Source organism: Phragmites australis, chromosome 2 (genome assembly GCF_958298935.1).
Source record: "Phragmites australis chromosome 2, lpPhrAust1.1, whole genome shotgun sequence".
NCBI lineage: Eukaryota > Viridiplantae > Streptophyta > Magnoliopsida > Poales > Poaceae > Phragmites > Phragmites australis.
Genome location: NC_084922.1, coordinates 33,135,756 through 33,155,614, shown reverse-complemented (window position 1 = coordinate 33,155,614; position 19,859 = coordinate 33,135,756). Strand labels below are relative to the sequence as shown.

The 19,859-nt window shown below is 40.5% G+C and overlaps 1 protein-coding gene across 4 annotated transcripts; it reads left to right on the top strand.

The window, feature by feature from the left end:
* The first annotated feature begins 9,523 nt into the window (after positions 1–9,523).
* On the top strand, positions 9,524–18,652 carry LOC133908439 (probable E3 ubiquitin-protein ligase ZFP1). Of its 4 annotated transcripts, XM_062350465.1 has the most exons (8): positions 9,524–9,835; positions 14,905–15,002; positions 15,419–15,447; positions 15,576–16,444; positions 16,666–17,018; positions 17,242–17,340; positions 17,423–17,587; positions 18,215–18,652. In XM_062350465.1, the coding sequence occupies exons 4-8, from the start codon at positions 15,658–15,660 to the stop codon at positions 18,362–18,364; spliced, it is 1,554 nt and encodes a 517-aa protein (XP_062206449.1). In that variant the 5' UTR covers positions 9,524–9,835; positions 14,905–15,002; positions 15,419–15,447; positions 15,576–15,657; the 3' UTR covers positions 18,365–18,652. The 4 variants fall into 4 exon arrangements, with proteins under 4 accessions (XP_062206449.1, XP_062206452.1, XP_062206448.1 ...); XM_062350468.1 differs by lacking the exons at positions 14,905–15,002; positions 15,419–15,447 and having other exon boundaries at positions 16,669–17,018; XM_062350464.1 differs by lacking the exons at positions 14,905–15,002; positions 15,419–15,447.
* Positions 18,653–19,859: the final 1,207 nt, after the last annotated feature.

The following is a 19,859-nucleotide window of genomic DNA, read 5'->3' as shown; positions in this document are numbered from 1 at the left end:
GCTTATCAATGGCAGGCATCCTGCTTGCACAAGAATTGATACACCAAAGTCTCCAAAGTTGTGTCACTAGCCGAAGATAGGAAACAACAAATGCCTTCATTCTCAGGACATGGCAAGTATTGACCAACACTGATCTTATCAGTAGTAGCAATTGTCAATGCCTCTAGCTTCTGCCACAATACAGCATGTGGGTCACCAAGTTGTGGCACTTGGGGTGCAGGAGGAGGGTTAATAAGGACTTTTAGTATTGCCTTCATACATTAAAATGGTTGTATCTAGGTTTGGCTACAAACCAAATAGTTGCCATATATCTTTGCCAAACTTGTGACACATCTCGTGGTAGTCATCCAAACAATAGCCTTATCTAATTTGCCACAACTCTGCTAATTCGCTAATTCTTGGTAACTAACTAAACAACTTAACTGTTCCAAAAAGTTAGGCATGCCACATTTACAGCTTATGCCTAACCTTAGTCGTGGCACGCTGAAGTACTTAACCAAACATATCCTAACCTTTGTTACTCGAGTTTATCGTGACAGTCACAGTTCTTGGTCACTTTCGACCTTACCTCCGCTATGCGATTTTCAAGTGATTCTTTCATGTGTAACAATCTCCTTTATGATCAACAATGCCTAGTAGTTGAGGTATTGCAGTATTCTTCCTAGGGTGATTTTCACCTTTGTAGAATTATTTGTGTTTAAATGGAACTCCGTTTTTTATAAAAAAAAAAAGTGACTCTTCTTTTTTAATTTTTTGAAGAAAGGTTAAGTCTTTATTAATTCAAAACGGGTTAAACTCGGCATCATATAGATGCGATACAAAAGGAGGAACTGGCCAAACCACACAACGACTGTTACCTCCTCACAAGCATGATTAGCTAAGTGACGTGCTACCCAATTTTGGTCCTAGAACAACGAACAAACTCAACCTTCCCGAGCTTAATTGCCTCTACCAACAGTGCCTACCGACTTCTATTCTCCTCCTGGGACTTCAAGGCATTAACTACATTTCATTGGATTTTCAAGTGATTCGGAGGCGCAAAATCAGCAAAATCACTTTTGAGATTCGTCAACTTCTGAGGGGCAAAATCAAGTGACTCGGACTTCAGAAACTTTTTTGTTCGCTTGTGCCCTCAGCTGATCTAATTATGGTGGTAAGTCAATCTCATCTCAGATGTTTTGGCTGCCTTGTTCGGCGCAAGCCAACACATAGTTATCTATAGCTGCGCAATAGCTGTCTTGGACCTCAAACGCAAAGCGAGGGGCCAATCTTTTGCTATATGAGCTACAAACTCTATTTCCATAAATAGCTGTGATATTTGGCATAGCTAGTAGCTAAAGATAGCTCCGCTATCCTACATACATACTCATAAGGGAAAAAAATGCAAAATTCCCCTAAAAGTCATTTGGATTTTGACTTCTGTCAAAAGTTGTTTTATTGAAAAAAAAACTACCAAAAATTTGGCTTTGTTGCAAAACCCCCTAAAAATTAAAACAAAAAACACAAAAAAATTCTAAAAAAACCAGATACAATTCTAAGACCTTCTGTGATTTTTTTTTCAAAAATAATATCTTTTGAATCATATTTCATGGAGAGGAAGTTTGGAAAAAAAAGAAAAATATGCACCTCATTTATTAACTCATGTTATTTTAACTTTGTCATATCTACCATTATTTTGCCTACACAAATAATTGTTTAGGTAAACTAATAAAAGTGGTTTCACTAATTTTAGGGTGTTATGGATTAGTTATGAATTAATCTATCTGGAACACATTTACTCAATCCTGCACGTTACAATAACTATTTCAAAATTTTATGTAATTTTAGAAGATAGAGGATCATGTAAGAAGACTAAAAAATTTTGTTTCATAATTTTTGGATTAGTAAATAATTAACTATGCATTTAACTTGAATTAATAAATGAGTTGCATGTTTTTCTTTTTTTTCAAACTTCCTCTCCATGAAATATGATGCAAATAATATTATTTTTGAAAAAAACATTCACAAAAGGTCTTAGAATTGTCCCTAGTTTTTTAGAATTTTTGTGATTTTTTAATTTTTTTTGAATTTTTAAGGGTGTTTTTGCAACAAAGCCGAACTTTTAGGGATTTTTTGCAACAAAATAACTTCTGGGGGAAGTCAAAATCCAAGTGACTTTTGAGGATTTTACATTTTTCCCTACCCATAAAACCCAAAAATCAAGTCAAATTTGAAGTCTGGCTTCGCTAGAAGGCCAAAGAACATTTCTTATAAGCTAAAACCTAGCAAGACACCGTATTATGCTCTTTTTTTCAACATTCTAGCAGTTATATTTCTTACCGATTAAGTAATTTGTTAAAAAATATTACAACTTATAGTCTTATTATATTATATTTAATACCTTCGTACTATTCTTAATAATTTTGTCAAACATGAACTATAAATGTAAAATTATTAATATTTGTATTAGTTAATACTAAAACACGATGAAGGATAGATGTCGCGATAGCTTATGTAGCTTTTCTGGGATCATGCCATGAAGCCGCCAAAATCACGATTTAAAAGCTTGGTTATCATCAATAAGCCAGGTAATTTGTTTGGGTTATGTCCCTTTGATTGCCGGTGTGCCACCGTGGCATGGCTTTAAAACTAATTTAATATGCACTAACGGAAGCCATGTGACTGGCACCATGAGATGGATTTTGTTTCCTTAGCAACGGCGAACGGCAGGTTGGTCGCCAGCAGCGGCTGGTCTCTGTCGCGCGACTGTGCGAGACGGGCCGGCGGCCATGTGACGGGACACCGCGACACAGCGGACGAGTGGGGCGCTTTTTGGACGTTCTTGCTGTAATTCCGTGCTGGACTGCTGGGTGGTAGTCGTGATTTGTGAAGCCTGCGGAGGTGCGGCTGGCACGTTATCGTCATTCATCAGCCAGGAGTGACACTCGACACGGGATAGGGAAATTACAACAAGCGGAGTGGCGGCACATCTCCATTTTGTTTGCTCTTCAATTTTCGTTTATTCTTTTCTTTTTACCATCATTATAGAACCATGGGGACGCGCTACTCCTTGAGATATGTGGTTACAAACTCAGGTCATACAATCTAGCGCATCTTTAGAACATGCGGTTCTCAAAACATAAAAATAGAAAAATGCGTGATAAAAGAGTCCTAGCTCTTTGAATCCTAAGTGGATTAAGCCTAGATCTTAAGTAGGGTCCTTATAGCCCATCAGGGTTGGAGCCCCAAACTCAACATAAATGTTCACATTTTCTAGAGATTATGTTTCGAGCAATTATGGTATATATACACATAGGTGCATATAATGGTAAAGGGCATATCCGCCCTACATGAGGTTAGGCATCAAATCTAATTTAGACATGCACTAGGACCTACCTATGTGGGCGTATGTGGCTTGACTCATGAGTGTGGTGTGCTTGTGTAAATATGTTTGACTTATACTTGCAAAAGAAAAGGCATCTTGAGTCCTGTAGAATGAAAAAAACACATAAAACTACAGGAATGACCGTTTAGATGAAATAAAAATACTAGAATAAGATGAGAGAGATATACACAATGAATTTTTTTGTGGAGATTGGACCTCATATTAGAGATCCTCCGAAGTTCCAATGGAATAAGCTATTCCATAAGAATTTTATAGGAATTCTAGAGGTTCATTGCTTAATTCCAAAAACTTATGTACGAATTTTTCCCCACATGATTCAACTCCTTTAAAATTTCTCTATTTTTTGTTTTGTTCTAAAGGGGTCCCTAGGATAGACCTGCAAAGGAGTAGAACATTTCAAACAATGTGTCGATGTAATATATAAGGGATGCCCCATAAGACGGGCTCCACACCACCAAATATCAGCCGACAGTAGATATTTTCAAAACCACGGACTTATCGCGCGACCAAGTCAGGGCTCGTGCAACAGGCCCCCTGGACTTATCGCGCGACCAGGACACATTTAATGCCATCCACTTGAGTGTTTTCGTCCCAAGCACTTCCTTTCGGCGAGCAAGGTTGTGGACAGGCGTGGTGGAGCAGTGACCCATACTGTAACATTAAATGCTACGAGATAGCCAGACCGGTGAGCATGACGGTATTCGGTGATGGGACAGAACATGTAGGACGACTAGAACAGAGCGTGCATGCCTATCTAATGTCATGATGGGCTAGAGGTAGTTGGCTTCGTCAGGGGTAGGTCTGCTGCGGCATTTGGCATGGCCTGTTTGTATACATTTCTCTTTTCCTTACTATATAAAGGGAGGAGGAGGGTTTGAGAAGAGACATGTGATACATTCTATAACAAGTTCATTCCATTCATAAAAAAATACGCAGGACATAGGGCTATTATCACACAGGAGGTCCAAACCTAGATAAATCCTTGTGTTCTTAAGTTCGTTCCATACACACCCTCAAGAAATGTAGACCAACGCATCCGTTGTCCGATATACCACGGATTCATTGTCAGGGATCACCTCCGACAGTTGGCGTTTTAGGTAAGGGCACGTTTTTCGTGTTTTCTTCAAATTTGGAGACTACGGCTGGGCTACCCATGTCCGAATTCATGACAACCGTAGAGTCCCAGTTCGAGGAACCCGATCGTTGCGAGGTTTTCATCATGTGGAACGACCCAGATGAGCCTGGTGTGCTCCAAGCATGGGACACCAAGACAGAGTTAGAGAATTCCAAGACCAAATGTGAAGTTTGCATGGTGGACCATGTAGCCAGGGGTAGAAGAGACGCTCATGTAACGGGAACTGGAGGTGAGCCCCAGGCCCTAGGGCAAGAGGGAAACCAACCCGATGCTAGGCATGAAGGTGGTCTTATATTGCACTAGCAACTACAGCGCAACCCGAAGGAGTGACTACCTGAGGTTGAGACCTTTGCGGCGGCGTCTTCAAGGACATCACGCCGCATGCGGAACACGAGCGCCGAGGGCTCCCCCCCTTATGATGTCTCAACGCTCCGTGGTCAGCTGCTTGACTACGATACCATGACCGTCGTATAGAACCTGCAGACTACGTGAGTACTTCTTAGCCACCTACCGGTGACGGTACTGGAGAGTTCACTGGTAGCACCATGGTTACGCGATCTCACCCTCTTGGTAGAGACTGTCCAGCACCATGCAGTGGCAACCGCCACCCCATTCACCACAAGGAGTGGCCGAGGTGGTGATCGGCAGGTTTCGTAGTGGACTCTGTGGCTGGAGGGAACCTATTCTCCCTTAGTAACAGGGAGTACAAGGATACCCTCACCATATCAGGACAGTCCACCTGTAGACCTACGCGACTTGCTTCGCCACCGTGACCTTTGCGACATAATCCAGGGCCAGAGGGCCACTTGGAAATAGGAGGACCGCACCCGACGAGAGCAGGAAAAGGGCAAGCAGCCAAGCCACTCACCTTCCCCTCGCAGGGGGATGTTGGGCTCCTCCGTCCCCTCACCAGGGCCTAAAGACTGTCAGCTATCTCCCCAGTCGCGTGGAGCGACCCATTGGCGAGCGGCTCCCCATTATGGGATAGGGTGTAACACTTTCCCTGCCCGGCTGCAAGAGGTGCACTAGCCGGACAAGTTTCAGCCAATCCTAGCCAAAAAATACGATGGCTCGATCAACCCGGAGGAGTTCCTGCAGATCTACATCACCATGGTGCAAGCCACGGGAGGCGATGGGAAGGTCATGGTTAACTATTTTCTGACCATCCTGATTGGTTCGCCTCAGTCATGGCTCATGAACCTCCCCCGCGGGGTCGGTTCATTCCTTGAAAGACTTATGCGACCAGTTTATCGCTAACTTATAGGGAACCTACGCCCAACCATGAGTCGAAGATGATATGTACCAAGTCAGGCAGCGACAGGGTGAGTCCCTGTGAGACTACATCCAACGTTTCACCGAATGCTACAATATCATTCCAAATATGACACGCGAGTCCATGGTAATAGCGTTCCGAAGGGGGGGGGGTCAGAGACTAGAAGATGGTCGAAAAGCTGGCCACCAAGGAAGTCCGGAGTACCACTGAGCTCTTCAAGCTCGCAGACAAGTGCGTGCAGGTTGCTGAGGCTCGAGAGCGCCAGATCGACGCGAAGCCGTAGCCAACTCTGACCATCCTGCCTCTTCCAAGGGGTCGGTTGGAAGGACACGAAGAAGGACAAGCGCAAGTCTGGGCCACCTGACGTCATGTTGCAAGGGCAAGAACGGAGAAGGAGACGAATGACTCTAAGTGCGAAATCTTGGAGGCTAGGGGGGGTGAAGAAAGGATTCATGGGGAGCCATAGACACTCCAATTTAAAGGGCCAACACGGTATCTCAACTACCGTGGGATCCGATCCGCTCGAAATTCGAAAGGCCGCGCGTGGGCAACCCAAAATTCCCTCAGATCTGATGGCAATTAATATTTCTCTCTCCCATGTTCTCTCTCTGTGGACATTTAACCTCCTATCAGGATGTGGTTTCCTGAGTCGACCACAAAAATGGGCTATGTCAAAGAACACTCCCCAGGGCTAACATGCCTTCACCTAGGATCCAAGTGGCGCGACTAGCCTGACCACGACCACTCATCGCACAAAGACCATGGTCTACCACTAAAAAACAATTAGTTCGCCCCATCCACGATGGAGCTTAGGGGCTACTATCGATGTAATAGATAAGGGGTGCCCTACAAGGTGGACCCCACACTGCCAAATGTCATCTGACAATAGATATTTTCAAGACCACAGACTCATCGCGCGACCAGATCAAGGCTCATACGACCAACCCCTGGTCGTAGATGGAGATCCTGCGACTAGCATAGGGCTGGTCGCAGGGCAGGTATTCACATAACCTGTCAGGACGTAATTAATGTCATCCACTCGAGTGTTTTTCTTGCTCAGGCACTCCCTTTCGACGAGCGAGGTCATGGGTAGGCGTGGTGGAGCAGTGACCTGTTCCGTAGCATTTAATGTTACGTGATGGCTAGGTCAGTAAGCGTGACGACGTTCGATGATGGGACATGATGTGCAAAACGACCAGAGCAGAGCGAGCATGCCTATCCGACGTCATGATAGGCTAGGGGTAGGTCTGTCACGGTGTTTGTCACAATCTATTTGTATATATTCCGCTTGTTCCTCCTATATAAAGGGAGGAGGAGGGTTCAAGAAGAGGTACAAGATACATTATGTAACAAGTTCATCCAATTAAGAAAATACATAGGACACATGACTATTGTTCCACTAAAGGTCTGAACTTGGATAAATTCTTGTGTTCTTGAGTTCGTTCGATACACACACGTAAGAAATGTAAATCAAGACGCTCGTCATCCGGTATATCCCAGATTCATTGTTAGGGATCACTCCCTAGCACAATGAGAACCGGTACATTTGGGAAGCTTTGTAAAACAAAAAAAAAAACCTACATACCATTAAGACACTTCAAATAATTCTACTACAAACACAAGATGGATCTTACCTAGTATGGATGAAAATGAAAACCGGATAGTGAATGTTATTGCATTTGCATACATCAAATGGATTAGGATTCAAAATATTTTGACAATTATTATCTTTATATACAGTAGAATACTGCCCAAATTCTAATATCTTTTTTTGTAGAAACAAAATTAATGCCGTGAACTCAAATTATTAATGATTTTCATCGAGAATGTATGATTGGGGAAATATTTAGTGCAAACCACCCCTTCCATGGAAGTGTGAAAACCCCTTCAAAGAGCATGTCTAGAAGTTTTGAAAAATTCTCAAAAGAACCCATACATGTAGAGGGAGTGGTCAAGCATAAAAATTTTAAGGCCAAACTCGACTTGTTTGTAAGATTAAAAAATGAAGTTGAATTTGGTATTAAAATTTAATATTCTTGTACATCACCATCTCCTTTACATGTATGATTTTTTTGATTTTTTTGAAATTTGTAAACACGTTTTTTTGTGGGGAGAGGGCAGGTGTGTTTCACGATCCCACTAAAGGGGTGGTTTCCACTTAACATTTTCCTGCATAACTTATACTCCCTCCGATTACAAATGTAAGTCATTTTAGACTTGTACACAAGGATTAAGAAAGTAGATCAAATGAACTTATTGTCTTTCATTTATTCTGTATTGGAAAAGATAATTCATTCATTTGTGAGAGTAGTAGTATTTATTAAACAAGAGCAAGATGAAAACAAGAGAAAAAAAAGTACATAGAAGTTCGAGAATGACTTATATTTAGAGAATAGTTGAGGAGGCTAAAACAACCTACATTTACAACCAAAGAAAGTAGTTTTATATTGCACTTTACCCTATAAGACAGTGTAGAATGCTTCCATTCTATCCTTCATTATTCTTAATTTTACTTCTATTTGGAATCCATGCAAACCTGCGTTGTCTCTAAAATTATAACTATCAGATCAAACTCAAATAAAGTATTCAAAATTAGATGGAAACTTTTTTTGTTGAAATGTGAAAGTTAATGAAACCGTGCACATCTTTTCATGAAAATCCCCCTTTTCATAAATACACATTTCCATGTGTGCCATCCTTCAGAAAATATCAACAGCCCAGAATTGTTGATGAGGGGTAAACATCACTCAAGAACCCACAGCAAAGCGTGGACGTTGTGGTAGTTCAACCTTATTAAAGCAGATGGGAGTGGGGTAATGTAATACTATAAACCAATAAGTAATGATAGGCAGTCACTAATCACATGGGCCTGCTGGAATAATCATAACAACCTAAAACTACCTACTCTATCGTTGAGAGAAAAGGATTACTTGTTATATCGTTTATGCCCTGTCTTTTTTACTACTCTCAGCATTAAATGGATCACTTTGACCAACAAAGGGTGAATCTAAACGGCTTTTCTTACGGTAAATGCAGAAGAAAGGAGTCTGGAAAGAAACTCGTCGAGGCCTCAATGACTAAACATCACCTAAGTGTCTACAAGGTTTGGTAGACATGGAGCAATTCTCCTAACTACAAACCTAACTAAAGTACGCTTAATCACTTCGGAAGTTTTTAGGAATTTGACCAATGAATGAACAACCAGTTAAACAAGTAGACATATACATGAATACTATATAACAAATTGATCATTTGCTTGCTCTTATATTTTACAAGCAAGCGACACAAATGCAAGAGTCAGGAAACCACCTTGCCTAGCCCAATGCAAATTAATCAATTTTCAGATGTTCAAGGTAACCGCCCTCTCGCGTAAGTCACTTCTGTAACCTCATTGCTTCCAAAAATTGCGATGAAAGAAAAAACAACGCTAGCTGAAAACAAGCCATTACCATCGATCACACTTTACAACAAACTCAAATAAAGATTCGGAGCAGCGACAACAATAGCAAGCAAGAGCAATAAACTCTCTAAAATAACGGTGAGCAACAACGCATAGTCTGAAAATGAAGAGTTCGCAACACGGCACACACGAAGCTCACGGAGTTCCTTTCCACACAAGATCACACAAGAAACAAATAGTAAATCGGCGTCACACACACTCTCTCTCTCCTCCCTTTCTCTCTCACACACATAAAAAAAGGATTAAAAGAGAACCCGAAGGATAAAAAAGAGCCAGCAAATGATAGAAAGCAGAGCCTCTTGCTCCTCTCCTCTTCTCTCCCTTCTCTCTCTACCATTCTTCTCCTCCCTCTAAAAAAAGCTTGTCGAGCTTATAAATACGCTCCCCTCCCTCCCGGTGCCAGCTTCTCCCCCCGATCCCCTTCCCCCACCCGCCGATCGCCCTCCGCTCGCCCCACCGCGGTGGGCGATCGCTCCTCTCCCCACCCTCGCACGCGATTCCCGAGGCGAGACGCCCCCCACAGATTCCGCCGGCCGGCCGGCTCCCTCCCCGCTTCGCCGATCGGATCGCGTGCTGCCCGAGGTGACGATCTGCGAATTCCCCGCATTTTCTCCCGGTTTTTTTCCCTCGCGATTTGCTCGGGCTCGATTGCCTTGGGTGGGCGCGAAGGTATCTGTCTGGGAGGCGGCCATGCGCCCGTCGGCGAAGTGCGGGGAAGGAATTGGATTCGGGGGAGCGTGCGATTTGAGTGCTCCGTACGGTACTGCCTGCGAATATCGTCAGTAATTGGAACGGAGAGGTGCGACTGTGAGAGTATAACTGTGTAAGGATGCCAGTGTATGGGCATTCGGTTAGTTCAGCTCGGGATTGTGGGTGGTCTTTTCCGTCTCTGGTTTGTGGCTAAACTTTAGAAAGTGTTGTCTTCGCCTGTTATCTTCTGCTTTATGTGCATGTGCGTTTATTGGCGAGGAAAACTTTGCTTAGGCATTTTAGCATTATTGATGTTTTTGGTAGGCATTTGGGGGCTAAAGCGGCTGCATCCGTTACGTTTAGGTGCATGGTTAGTGCGTGGAATATGACCTTTTTATCTTGTATCTGCATGCTATTTTAAATGGAAGTGCATGTGATTAGTGCAGAGAAGTTTGCTGAGAAATGTGGACCTCTTATTAGTTCAGGTCAGGTATGCTGAGCTAATTGTGAGTTTGTTGGAGGTGAACTTTCTTTGGTGAAAAATACTAATGATAAACGGAATGGGAAAAACTTGCCAGCAAATTTTGGTGTGGTTGAGTCCTTGGTGGGGTTTGGGATGTTGCAGTTGTGAACTTTTCTTGTGTGGTGGGTAGCTGTTTGGTTGGTCGTTTGGAAATCTGATGCCTTTTGGCAAGTGAAGCTGAAGTTTGCACTTGTTGTTTCATGACTAAAAGTTACAACTAGTGGATTAGGGAAATGATTGACATACCTATAGGATTATATTGATATCCTGGAACTTTTAAATTTGTGTTTTTGCACTGATACCACTGTGAGAATATTTCATGTGGATGGAGTTTCTGGTTCGTTGCTGGTAATTGTGATTCCAATGACCATTTTTAATACAGTTTTTAGTTGACCATGGATATTTTCTTAACACAAATTGTTTTTTGATGCAAACGTTTACTTGGATGAACATTTGTTTTTGAGTTTCTTTGGTGGTGCTTTAGTTTGCATAATGTTTAAATAGGGATATGAGTAATTTTGGCTCTACTGTTAGATTATTGAGGGACATGGTCACTGATGTACAGATGTCTTTTTTTTTTGTGAAGTGAAATCATGATTAATTGGTCAATGAGCACAAAATGCTAAAAATTTTATTTGCAATAAATTACAGGCTCTCTTTTGGTTGTAGCTTCCTTTATCTTGATATATTTGGCATTGGATTAATAGTTGTAGCCACTCTTGTATAGGATGATCTGTATAACAATTAGATTCATTAATAGGACAGTACAACAACTATACTGTTCTCCATCCACCTGGGGTGACTGTGATTGCTGGTGTGCTTATTGTCTTCATCTACTTTCCAGGAGTATTAGCTTCCATGCATTTTGCTTATTGGTGTGATGCAATCAATTTTAAAAGAATAAATATTACGAAGCCGTTTTATTATTTTCCTAGTTTTAAATTCCCACCATGTTATGTGCATATGAAGTTTCCCAATTCCCAAGTGTCCCATTTTAAATCCGTAAGTCAAGAAAATTTGTTGATCTCATTCACTCTATTTTGCTGTCAACACTATATAAGTGTCTTGTTGCGATGTTTTCTTATGCGGAACCTATATTAATACTTAATGTGACTGAAACAATCACAACTCGTGTGGAATGGGTGGATGAATTTAACCGTACAACAAGCTGTTTGTTGAATTTTTTTGGTGAGACTGAAACAATCACAACTAATGTGGAATGGTCGAATGTGGCTTTAACCATGCAACAAGCTGTTTTTTTTTTTGGCATCATAAATTTTGCCAGTGGCTTGTGTATGTGCAAACATTTGCTGTTTGTCATGAAACATTCCTCTTTTTTGGGTCTGATATGTGCCAAGCGAGTTTTTACTTCTGTACAGGTGGCATATGATATTCTTTATTTACCCTGGATAACTTAATTTTATTTCTGCATATCCAAATAGGAAAATATTCAATTTATACTAACAGTTTTATGTCTATATATATATATATATATATATATATATATATATATATATATATATATTTATGTACCTTATATGTATGAAAAAAAAAGTATATATGATCTGATTGCATTCAGTTGACATTAATTGTAAGGCTCAAAACTGCTAAAACTTAAGGTATTTATGAGCAGTTAGCCTGGTATAGCTATATTTGTTCCAATTTCTAAATTTCTGGTGCATTCACTGTTTCTTTAGTTACCTTAGCCTTTTGTCTCAAAATGTAGGTCGCATTTTTTAAAAAAAAAATTCTGAAGATCTGTTTCAGTCAGAAGAAGTGGTTTCCTGCATCATTTCTTATTTTTCAATAATAGTTTGCAGTGTTTATCTAACTTGTATGAAGAAAAGGGTTTTATGTATAATGGATTTTTAGATAATATTTCTGCTGGCACTGGATTTATGTTTGGAATGGTCAATGCTACTCATTGTTGGTCTAGAATTTTAAGAAATACGTGGAAATCAATTAAAAGAACAATAGTTTGAGGAATTTGGTGTCTTACAAGAAAGACAGGTCACGGAGTTGACTGGAACATGTAGCAGTAATAAGACTATTAGAGGCTCTCGTGGAGTGGAAGTCTGGAGGATATAAATGAAGCATTCTTGTTGCTTTGGAGAAAGGAATCGAGACCATCTACATTATTGCTTAATGCCTTGGAAAGCAGAGATCTGAACTGGTGATTGTCTATTGAAAATTATGTTAACACTGCCACTGTTATCTGCACTCCATGCATTTAAAAAAATATCGACCCATGGCTGAGATCAAAATGCCTATATGGTTTGCATACTTTTCTCATGTTCTCGTTTAGATAAAGAGTTAATACTAGCTTGTGCTTGAGTTTACCAATGAAGTTGCAACTGACCAAAGGTTAATCGGTGAAAACTTCAACAGATACTAATTTGTGATGTATTTTGCCCCTGTAGTTGTATACTCAGCTCTACAAATGCCACCAGCAGTAATCATTTGATTGAGGCACTCGATGGAAAATGTGCCGTAGAGAAACCAAATTGACAGGCAATTGCAAAAAAAAAAAAAAGAGCTTGCTAAAATGACGTCCACTTTGGGCCAACATGGAATCACCAGGAACCGGTTTTACTGGATTTCTCCGACCTGGCCGGGGTTCAGTAAACCACCAAATTAAACATACCTCAAATGGAAGTTTGAATTTCGGGTTACATAAAGATGTTATGCACTGTTAGTGAACTTTAGGAAGTAATACTTTTTGCATGGCTGCATGCATATAGTGGTCTTGCTTGATTATGAGAATCGTGGAAGTTCTTGTGTTGTATGATGCATCCGTAGTTGCATGCATGATTGGTTGGGTTGCTATCAAGGGCAAGTAATTTTGGAATTTGGACATGGGAAGGAAAAGCATTATCTCTTCCAGATGAGCATCCCGCTTCATATAAAAAAATTCCAACCTTCTGTCCTACTCCACAGAAAAAGCACCAAATAATTACTTCCACTAGTTGTGATTTTAACTTGTAGACATAAACCAGCAGGTATAAAGCTGGTTCCTCTGGGAACCGGCCAGAAACAGCTACCGGCCATGGACCAAGATTTTCTATCAAATTTCCGAATCATAGTTACCCCATATGGTTTCAAGGTGTCTTTCTAAGCTTTATAGGATCTCGCCCAGTTTCACCTTTTCATAATGTCTTGCCTTCTCTGTTTAATACAGATAAGAGTAATCATTTATATCTATATGTATTATCTGTGCTGCTTATTACACTAGTAGCCTTGCCGCCACACAATATGTATGTTTATCTGTCTTCTTCCTCCAAATGTTCTGTTCATTCGCTCTATCTGGCACCTTTGATTTTAAAGCCAACCCTAGAGTGGTCCATAGTATGTGTGAAATGCATATTTCCCGTTGGTTGTTATCAGTGAACTGATTGGTGCTGGATTGAAGTCTTGGTGTTTCCATTTCAAAAAGGAAATGATTTTTGTTACAATCATCTATATGTATTATAGTTCCGGCTTCTTTCGCTTATTATGCAACTTGCGTAAACATGGCTTTGCCAGTCTCCCCCCTCCTCTCAGGAGCTCCATACCTTCACTTTACCTTGCATGCTCAGCACTTAGAAAACCAATACTAAGCGACCAGCAGTAGACAGTAGGTGGGAAGTGCTTATTCTGCTGTTCACAAGCATAAACCAGACTGGTGCTGGACTGCACACATTGTGGATGAGAGTTGGTTGCTTGGCTGGGAACTGGCTGAAAACCAGCGGGGTTTTGCCTAGTTTTCGTTGAAGCTAACTCTTTTGCATTCTACTGCCATCCAAAGAACCAAGGTTTCACAATGAGAAACAACTTGATCTCTTGTGACTACTGGCATTGCAAGCAGCTGGAAACATCACTGTTTGTGGACCCAATTGGACCCTCAAGAGGATTGGATCCATCCTGGAAATGGTGATAAGATATCACAGCCACATTGCCCGTGATTGAAGTTATCCATTCGGAAGTTATTTATTGGCATGGTAAAACCGAGCAGACGAGGTGTCCATCATCACATGCAGCACGATTCTATCAGTTATTAATATCCGTGCAGTGTGCAAAGCATTGATGGCTGAGATACCTTGGACGATTGTCGCCCATGGCACCATTGGATTTTTATTTTAGCGGAGTCAATCGCCCCCTTTTTAATCTAACTTGGTTAAGGCAGCCAAAAATCAAGCTGGTCAAATTATTAACTATTGGTTCTCACTAGGCTGATCACGTCAAAAATTGGCTGATAATACGAGGATTTTAGAACAGCTGTCCACCTTGTCGATTGCATTTACTTGCGTGCTTTTCGTTGCCTGTGCAGATGCTCCTCTCTACCAGTAGTCCTTGTTGGCCCTCACTAAAAAGCATTATTTTCTTGCCTTTAATGATACACCTCTCCTCACGGTTGTGCTTTACGATAGCAGTAATTATTGTTCCTTGTCATTGATGTCAGATCTTTCCTGCTCATTGTGATACATTACATGTGACTATTGCATCTTTGAATCACACGCTTGGGATGATCAATGAGAGTGACTGCTATACTATCTCTGAACTTTGACATCTCATGTCATTCTGGTTGATGTGTAAATAATGGGTCTGTCTTTTAGTAATGCTTTTTTTTTTGCCAAGAAATCATTTTGGTTCTCTTTTGGCTTTTACATTGACATAATATAATAATCATTACTCTTGGGTTCGAGACTTATTGGATACGTCATGCAATGCTAAACGAATGATGGATTGCTGCATTTATTGAAGTCCAGAGACAACCCTCAACTCTGACTGCATCTGTTGAATATTTATGCATATACACTATGTAGTGCTAGGTTACTTGAGTAAGATTTAATTAGCACCGTTCCTTGTGAATTAACTATAGCTGGTCGTCTTTACCTGTCTATGTTCTGTGCAACACCTTGTTTTTTTTATATATACGTATCAACTTTACTAGTTGCCTGCATCGATCCTCTTGAGCTTGTCCATAACATTACCTTTTTAGCATGTAAGTATTAGAATTTTCATGCCCTTTACCATGAAAATTTCTAAACTTCACACCTTTGTTACATTGCAAGTCACATTTTGAGCCTAATAACTTTATTTAACTTTGTCCCATTTTCAATGTGATATCAGGTAGAGGTGATGATAAAGCATAGTTGTTGACTTAGCTTGCCTTAGCTATTTCTTTAAGCTAAGGGAAATAATAATTGGTGTTATGGCATTTAGAAATATGGTATGCACTCCCCAAGTAATTGATCTCGCATCTGAGAGAGGGCAAGCTCGTGGAGGCAATGGTGACATATCCGATCAAGGTGCGCAACATGCTGTCAGAGTTGTAGGAAACACGACAAACATTGGTCTCTCTGATATGCGAAGTTACTATGATGTGAACATGAATCATCAGCATCAGCCTGTTCATAACTCACCCCTGAATTTAGGTGTTGATTCTGGTTTTGTCTTTGCATCAACTATGTACAATCCCTGCATGTCGTCAACATCTATGAACAGATATGCTTCTCATGGTCAGAGCTTTGGATCGGGGAATTTACCATTGCCTTTAAACCAAGTCCCAGGAAGTATGGATGAGAGTGGCAGAAATGACGATGTTAGTGAAAGTGCTAGAGGACATATTAAAAGGAAAAATGCTGCAGTTGCAGGAAGTTATCATTTTGTTAATGGATTTGCAAGCTCAAGCTCATCTTCTCATGCACCACAAAATCCTACACTTAGGCCTTGGGATCCTTATTTTGAATCAAATGTTTCACCTAACGTTGTACCGTTCAACCCATCAGAATATCACAGCCACAGCAGTTGGCCATCCTCGGAAGGATCTTCCATAACTGGAACTAATGGGTTCAGCTCAATGGCTGTGCACCGAGAATCAGCACAGCGTGGCAACTATACATTTCCAACAACTCACATTGGCCATGCATGGATGTTCCAGGCTGCAAATGGTATTGCTGATGGAGTTCCCTACGTCAGTGCAACTACTAATGTTCAAGGTAAGTAAGGGGTTCCTGGAACGAATTTCAGTTTGTGACTATGGGAACATCTTCAAAATATATATCTTTTCTACAATAATTATCAAGATTGATATATATATAGAATTGATGCCAAGTGTACCTCATTGCTGAATTAGTAGTGGATTAGTTTTTTTTTTTGTTAGAATTACAAAACCTAAGTAAGTTCACCAGTACAGTGATTTCAAACCTTTTGCTTTCAGCAGGCAGATTTGCCCATTCAGGAGCCACTGAAATGGTAAACGGAGGCTTTCATGAATATCAGAATGGCCCTTCAACTGTTTGTCAAGGACCTGTACCTTATTTTCATCAGCATGCGATGCATGGCATGCAAGCTCATAATCTCCTCGATCATACTCAAATGCAAGTCCCTTACCAACAATGCCACAATAACGGTGTCTTGCATGGTGGTGTTAATTATTCAGGGAACCGTCTCCACTTAGGTCCACAAATTCCAGTTCTCTTCACAAATTCTGAGCGTACTTTTGGGCCTCCACAGCATCCGGTCCTGGCAAATCCAGTTAACCACCGGAACATAAGGATTGTGCCACCTGAGGTAACTTTTCACTTCACTTTATTTTTGCAGTTAGCTTTCTGTCTATCCGCCTTTATTGCTAATATATGTTATATGTTTTCCATGTTACATAGTATTATGCATATAAGATGGCACACCCTTGCTGGTATACCAGCATGTAACTTGTTTCTGCTGTTAATACTATATAATACTATATAGTTAATTGCACATGTAGCTCATATGGTTACTTTGTTTGTCCTAGCAGCATTCCACAATAATGGATTTTTCGAGATTGTATGAGGTGTCAAATGTTGTAGATGAGCATAGAGATATGCGGCTAGACATAGACAGCATGTCGTATGAGGTATTGAATGCCAGCTCATTCAGTCCCTTCTGTAAATTACACATTAGCTCTTTTCTGACACGCTTCTTTTGTTTCTATACAGGAGCTTTTAGCATTAGAAGAGCGGATTGGGGATGTCAATACTGGTCTGACAAAAAATCACATTTTAAACAAATTAAGGACCAGCTTATATGTGCCAGGAACATCCAGCATGGCTGATCAGTCATCTAAATCTTCTCTGGAGAATGATGCTTGCATAATATGCCAGGTCCTTCTCTTTCACTATATTTAGTTACTTTGTTTTATTGACAACTAAATTTTCAGCTGTTCAAAACAATGAATCACCAAGCAGATATATGTCCCGTGTTTCACTCGAACATCACAGCTGTTGCACTTATATAAGCATGCTGATAACATCAACTTGCCTTCCACATGGTCTGAACATCACACTCATGTATCGAAGTTACAGTTGTAGCTTAAATAATGATTAGTTATGCATTTGTCGATGCTGCATCAAAATAGGTAATGCGATGTTGTAGGAGCACATAATAAAATCCAGACTCCCACGAGTCACTCAAATAATTTCATAACAGTAGTCCTTGATATAGTGTGAAATAAGCATTAACAACTGTGATGGAAAGATCTATGATAATCACCATCTGGGATGTAGTATCACAGAATAGTCTTTGTCGTGCTGGTACGTTTCACTTGTGCTTCTTTGCCAAGTGATGAAGGAATTCGAGATGTGTGAGAAGGAAATAGATGCTTAGTGCCATAAACATGGATTGAGTTTATAAAGGCGGAGATTCCATAGCTCATTTTATACACTTGTGTCAGTGTACTTCATATTCGCCAATCTATAGTTCTAAGAAAGTTTGCTCGATGCATCTCACAGGAGGAGTACCAGGTTAAAGATTGCATTGGAACCCTTGATTGTGGCCACAGGTACCATGCGGAGTGCGTAAAGCAGTGGCTGACAGTAAAGAACTTATGCCCCATCTGCAAGACAACAGCATTGTCTGCCGATAGAAGAAATGGACAATGAGCAGGAATAAGCTTGTTAGTTATTTGCTTCGATAAACATTCAGCTCAATTTTGTATATAAGAAGTGGTAGACAATGGTGCTACCTGTATTTGTTGTTCACTTTGTTGTGATCGGGAGTACTCAGCTTCCTGAAACTGTACAGCCATAACATTTTATCAGTTTCTTCAAATGTAGAATATTCTAAATTGCTCAGTTCGCCGCACATGTGTATGATAAGGCCAACCCCCCAAAATTCTTTCATAATGGCATTTCTAGGCAACCTTGTATCTATTGAGTTGGTTCGGGAAACATGTGTTCTTTGTACATTTTGTAAAACTTGAGGGAACCGAAAGGATTCCTATCAATTCCCAATAGTGGTTGTGGCTTTGACTGGGCAGGAGCTTCTTAGCGTTGAGGTCTCGTTTGGAAGGTAGGAATTTAACAAGTACTCTATTTTTTTTTTCGTGTTTGCATGTTCGCTATTCTCGTATTCTATGTATGATTGATGAGACTATGGCTCTCTGAGATATATACATGGTGAATTTATTCATTATTGTTTATATTTTTTTCGTAAATACTAGAACACTATTAAGTTTTTTACCTGTTTTATTGCTTAGGAACCTAAGAAGAGGCACCACAATCTCATTAGGATGACATCTTTCGAAGGATAAGTTTACTCGGACTTGAAGTTTAGCTCTGGTCGTGGTGGAAGTTGTGGTCGTGATCGAGTCTCAGGATAATATGTTAGTAAAACAAGTATAACTCTCATATGAAGTTTGTTTTAGGCAATCTTGTATATTCTGAAAAGCTTACGACGAGTCTTTTCCAATGGATATGAGCTTGACGAAATATTGCTTATAGTTTAGTTAGAGTAAAAAAAAAAAAGGTGTTGTGCCATCATTTTAGGTCTTGTTAGGTCTTATAATAGTATCGGGGTCGGAGTCCAAGTTGAGCACACCTCTTTCCACAGCTGCATAATCCTATGTCAATCTCTTTACGTCTCTCTTATATATACACAGAAGTTATTGTAGTTTAGGTTTGAATTTTGCTTAGATTATTCTGTTTTATACAGTTTCGCCGCTTGTTCGATTTATGAAACCCCAATTCGAGCACTTTTTTGGTAATTAGTAATATTCAGATTGCATCTACATGTTCTTCTTGTGTTCTCGATTCGCTTGCAGGAAGAAACATTATTGACGAGGTCAATCGTGTCTTGCCACAGTTGACAACTACGGAGTAGTGGTGTAGATGTTGCGAGGGTTCTCGATCTGTTCTGTTCGAAGTCTTTGGATCATCAATGTCGAAACTTCACCAATCGACTTATCATATTACATTTTGAAAGATCGGGCAAACGCGCATCAAGTGGTATCAGAGCCTCGGTTGCCCGTTAGGTAATCTCAGTTATCCCCCATTGTTTCGTCGTTTTCCATTACCTAGGGTCCAGAAAATTGCCCCACAAAAATATTTAGATCTTAGTTTTTTCTCTCTATCCAAACCACTTTGTGCCTTCGCAATT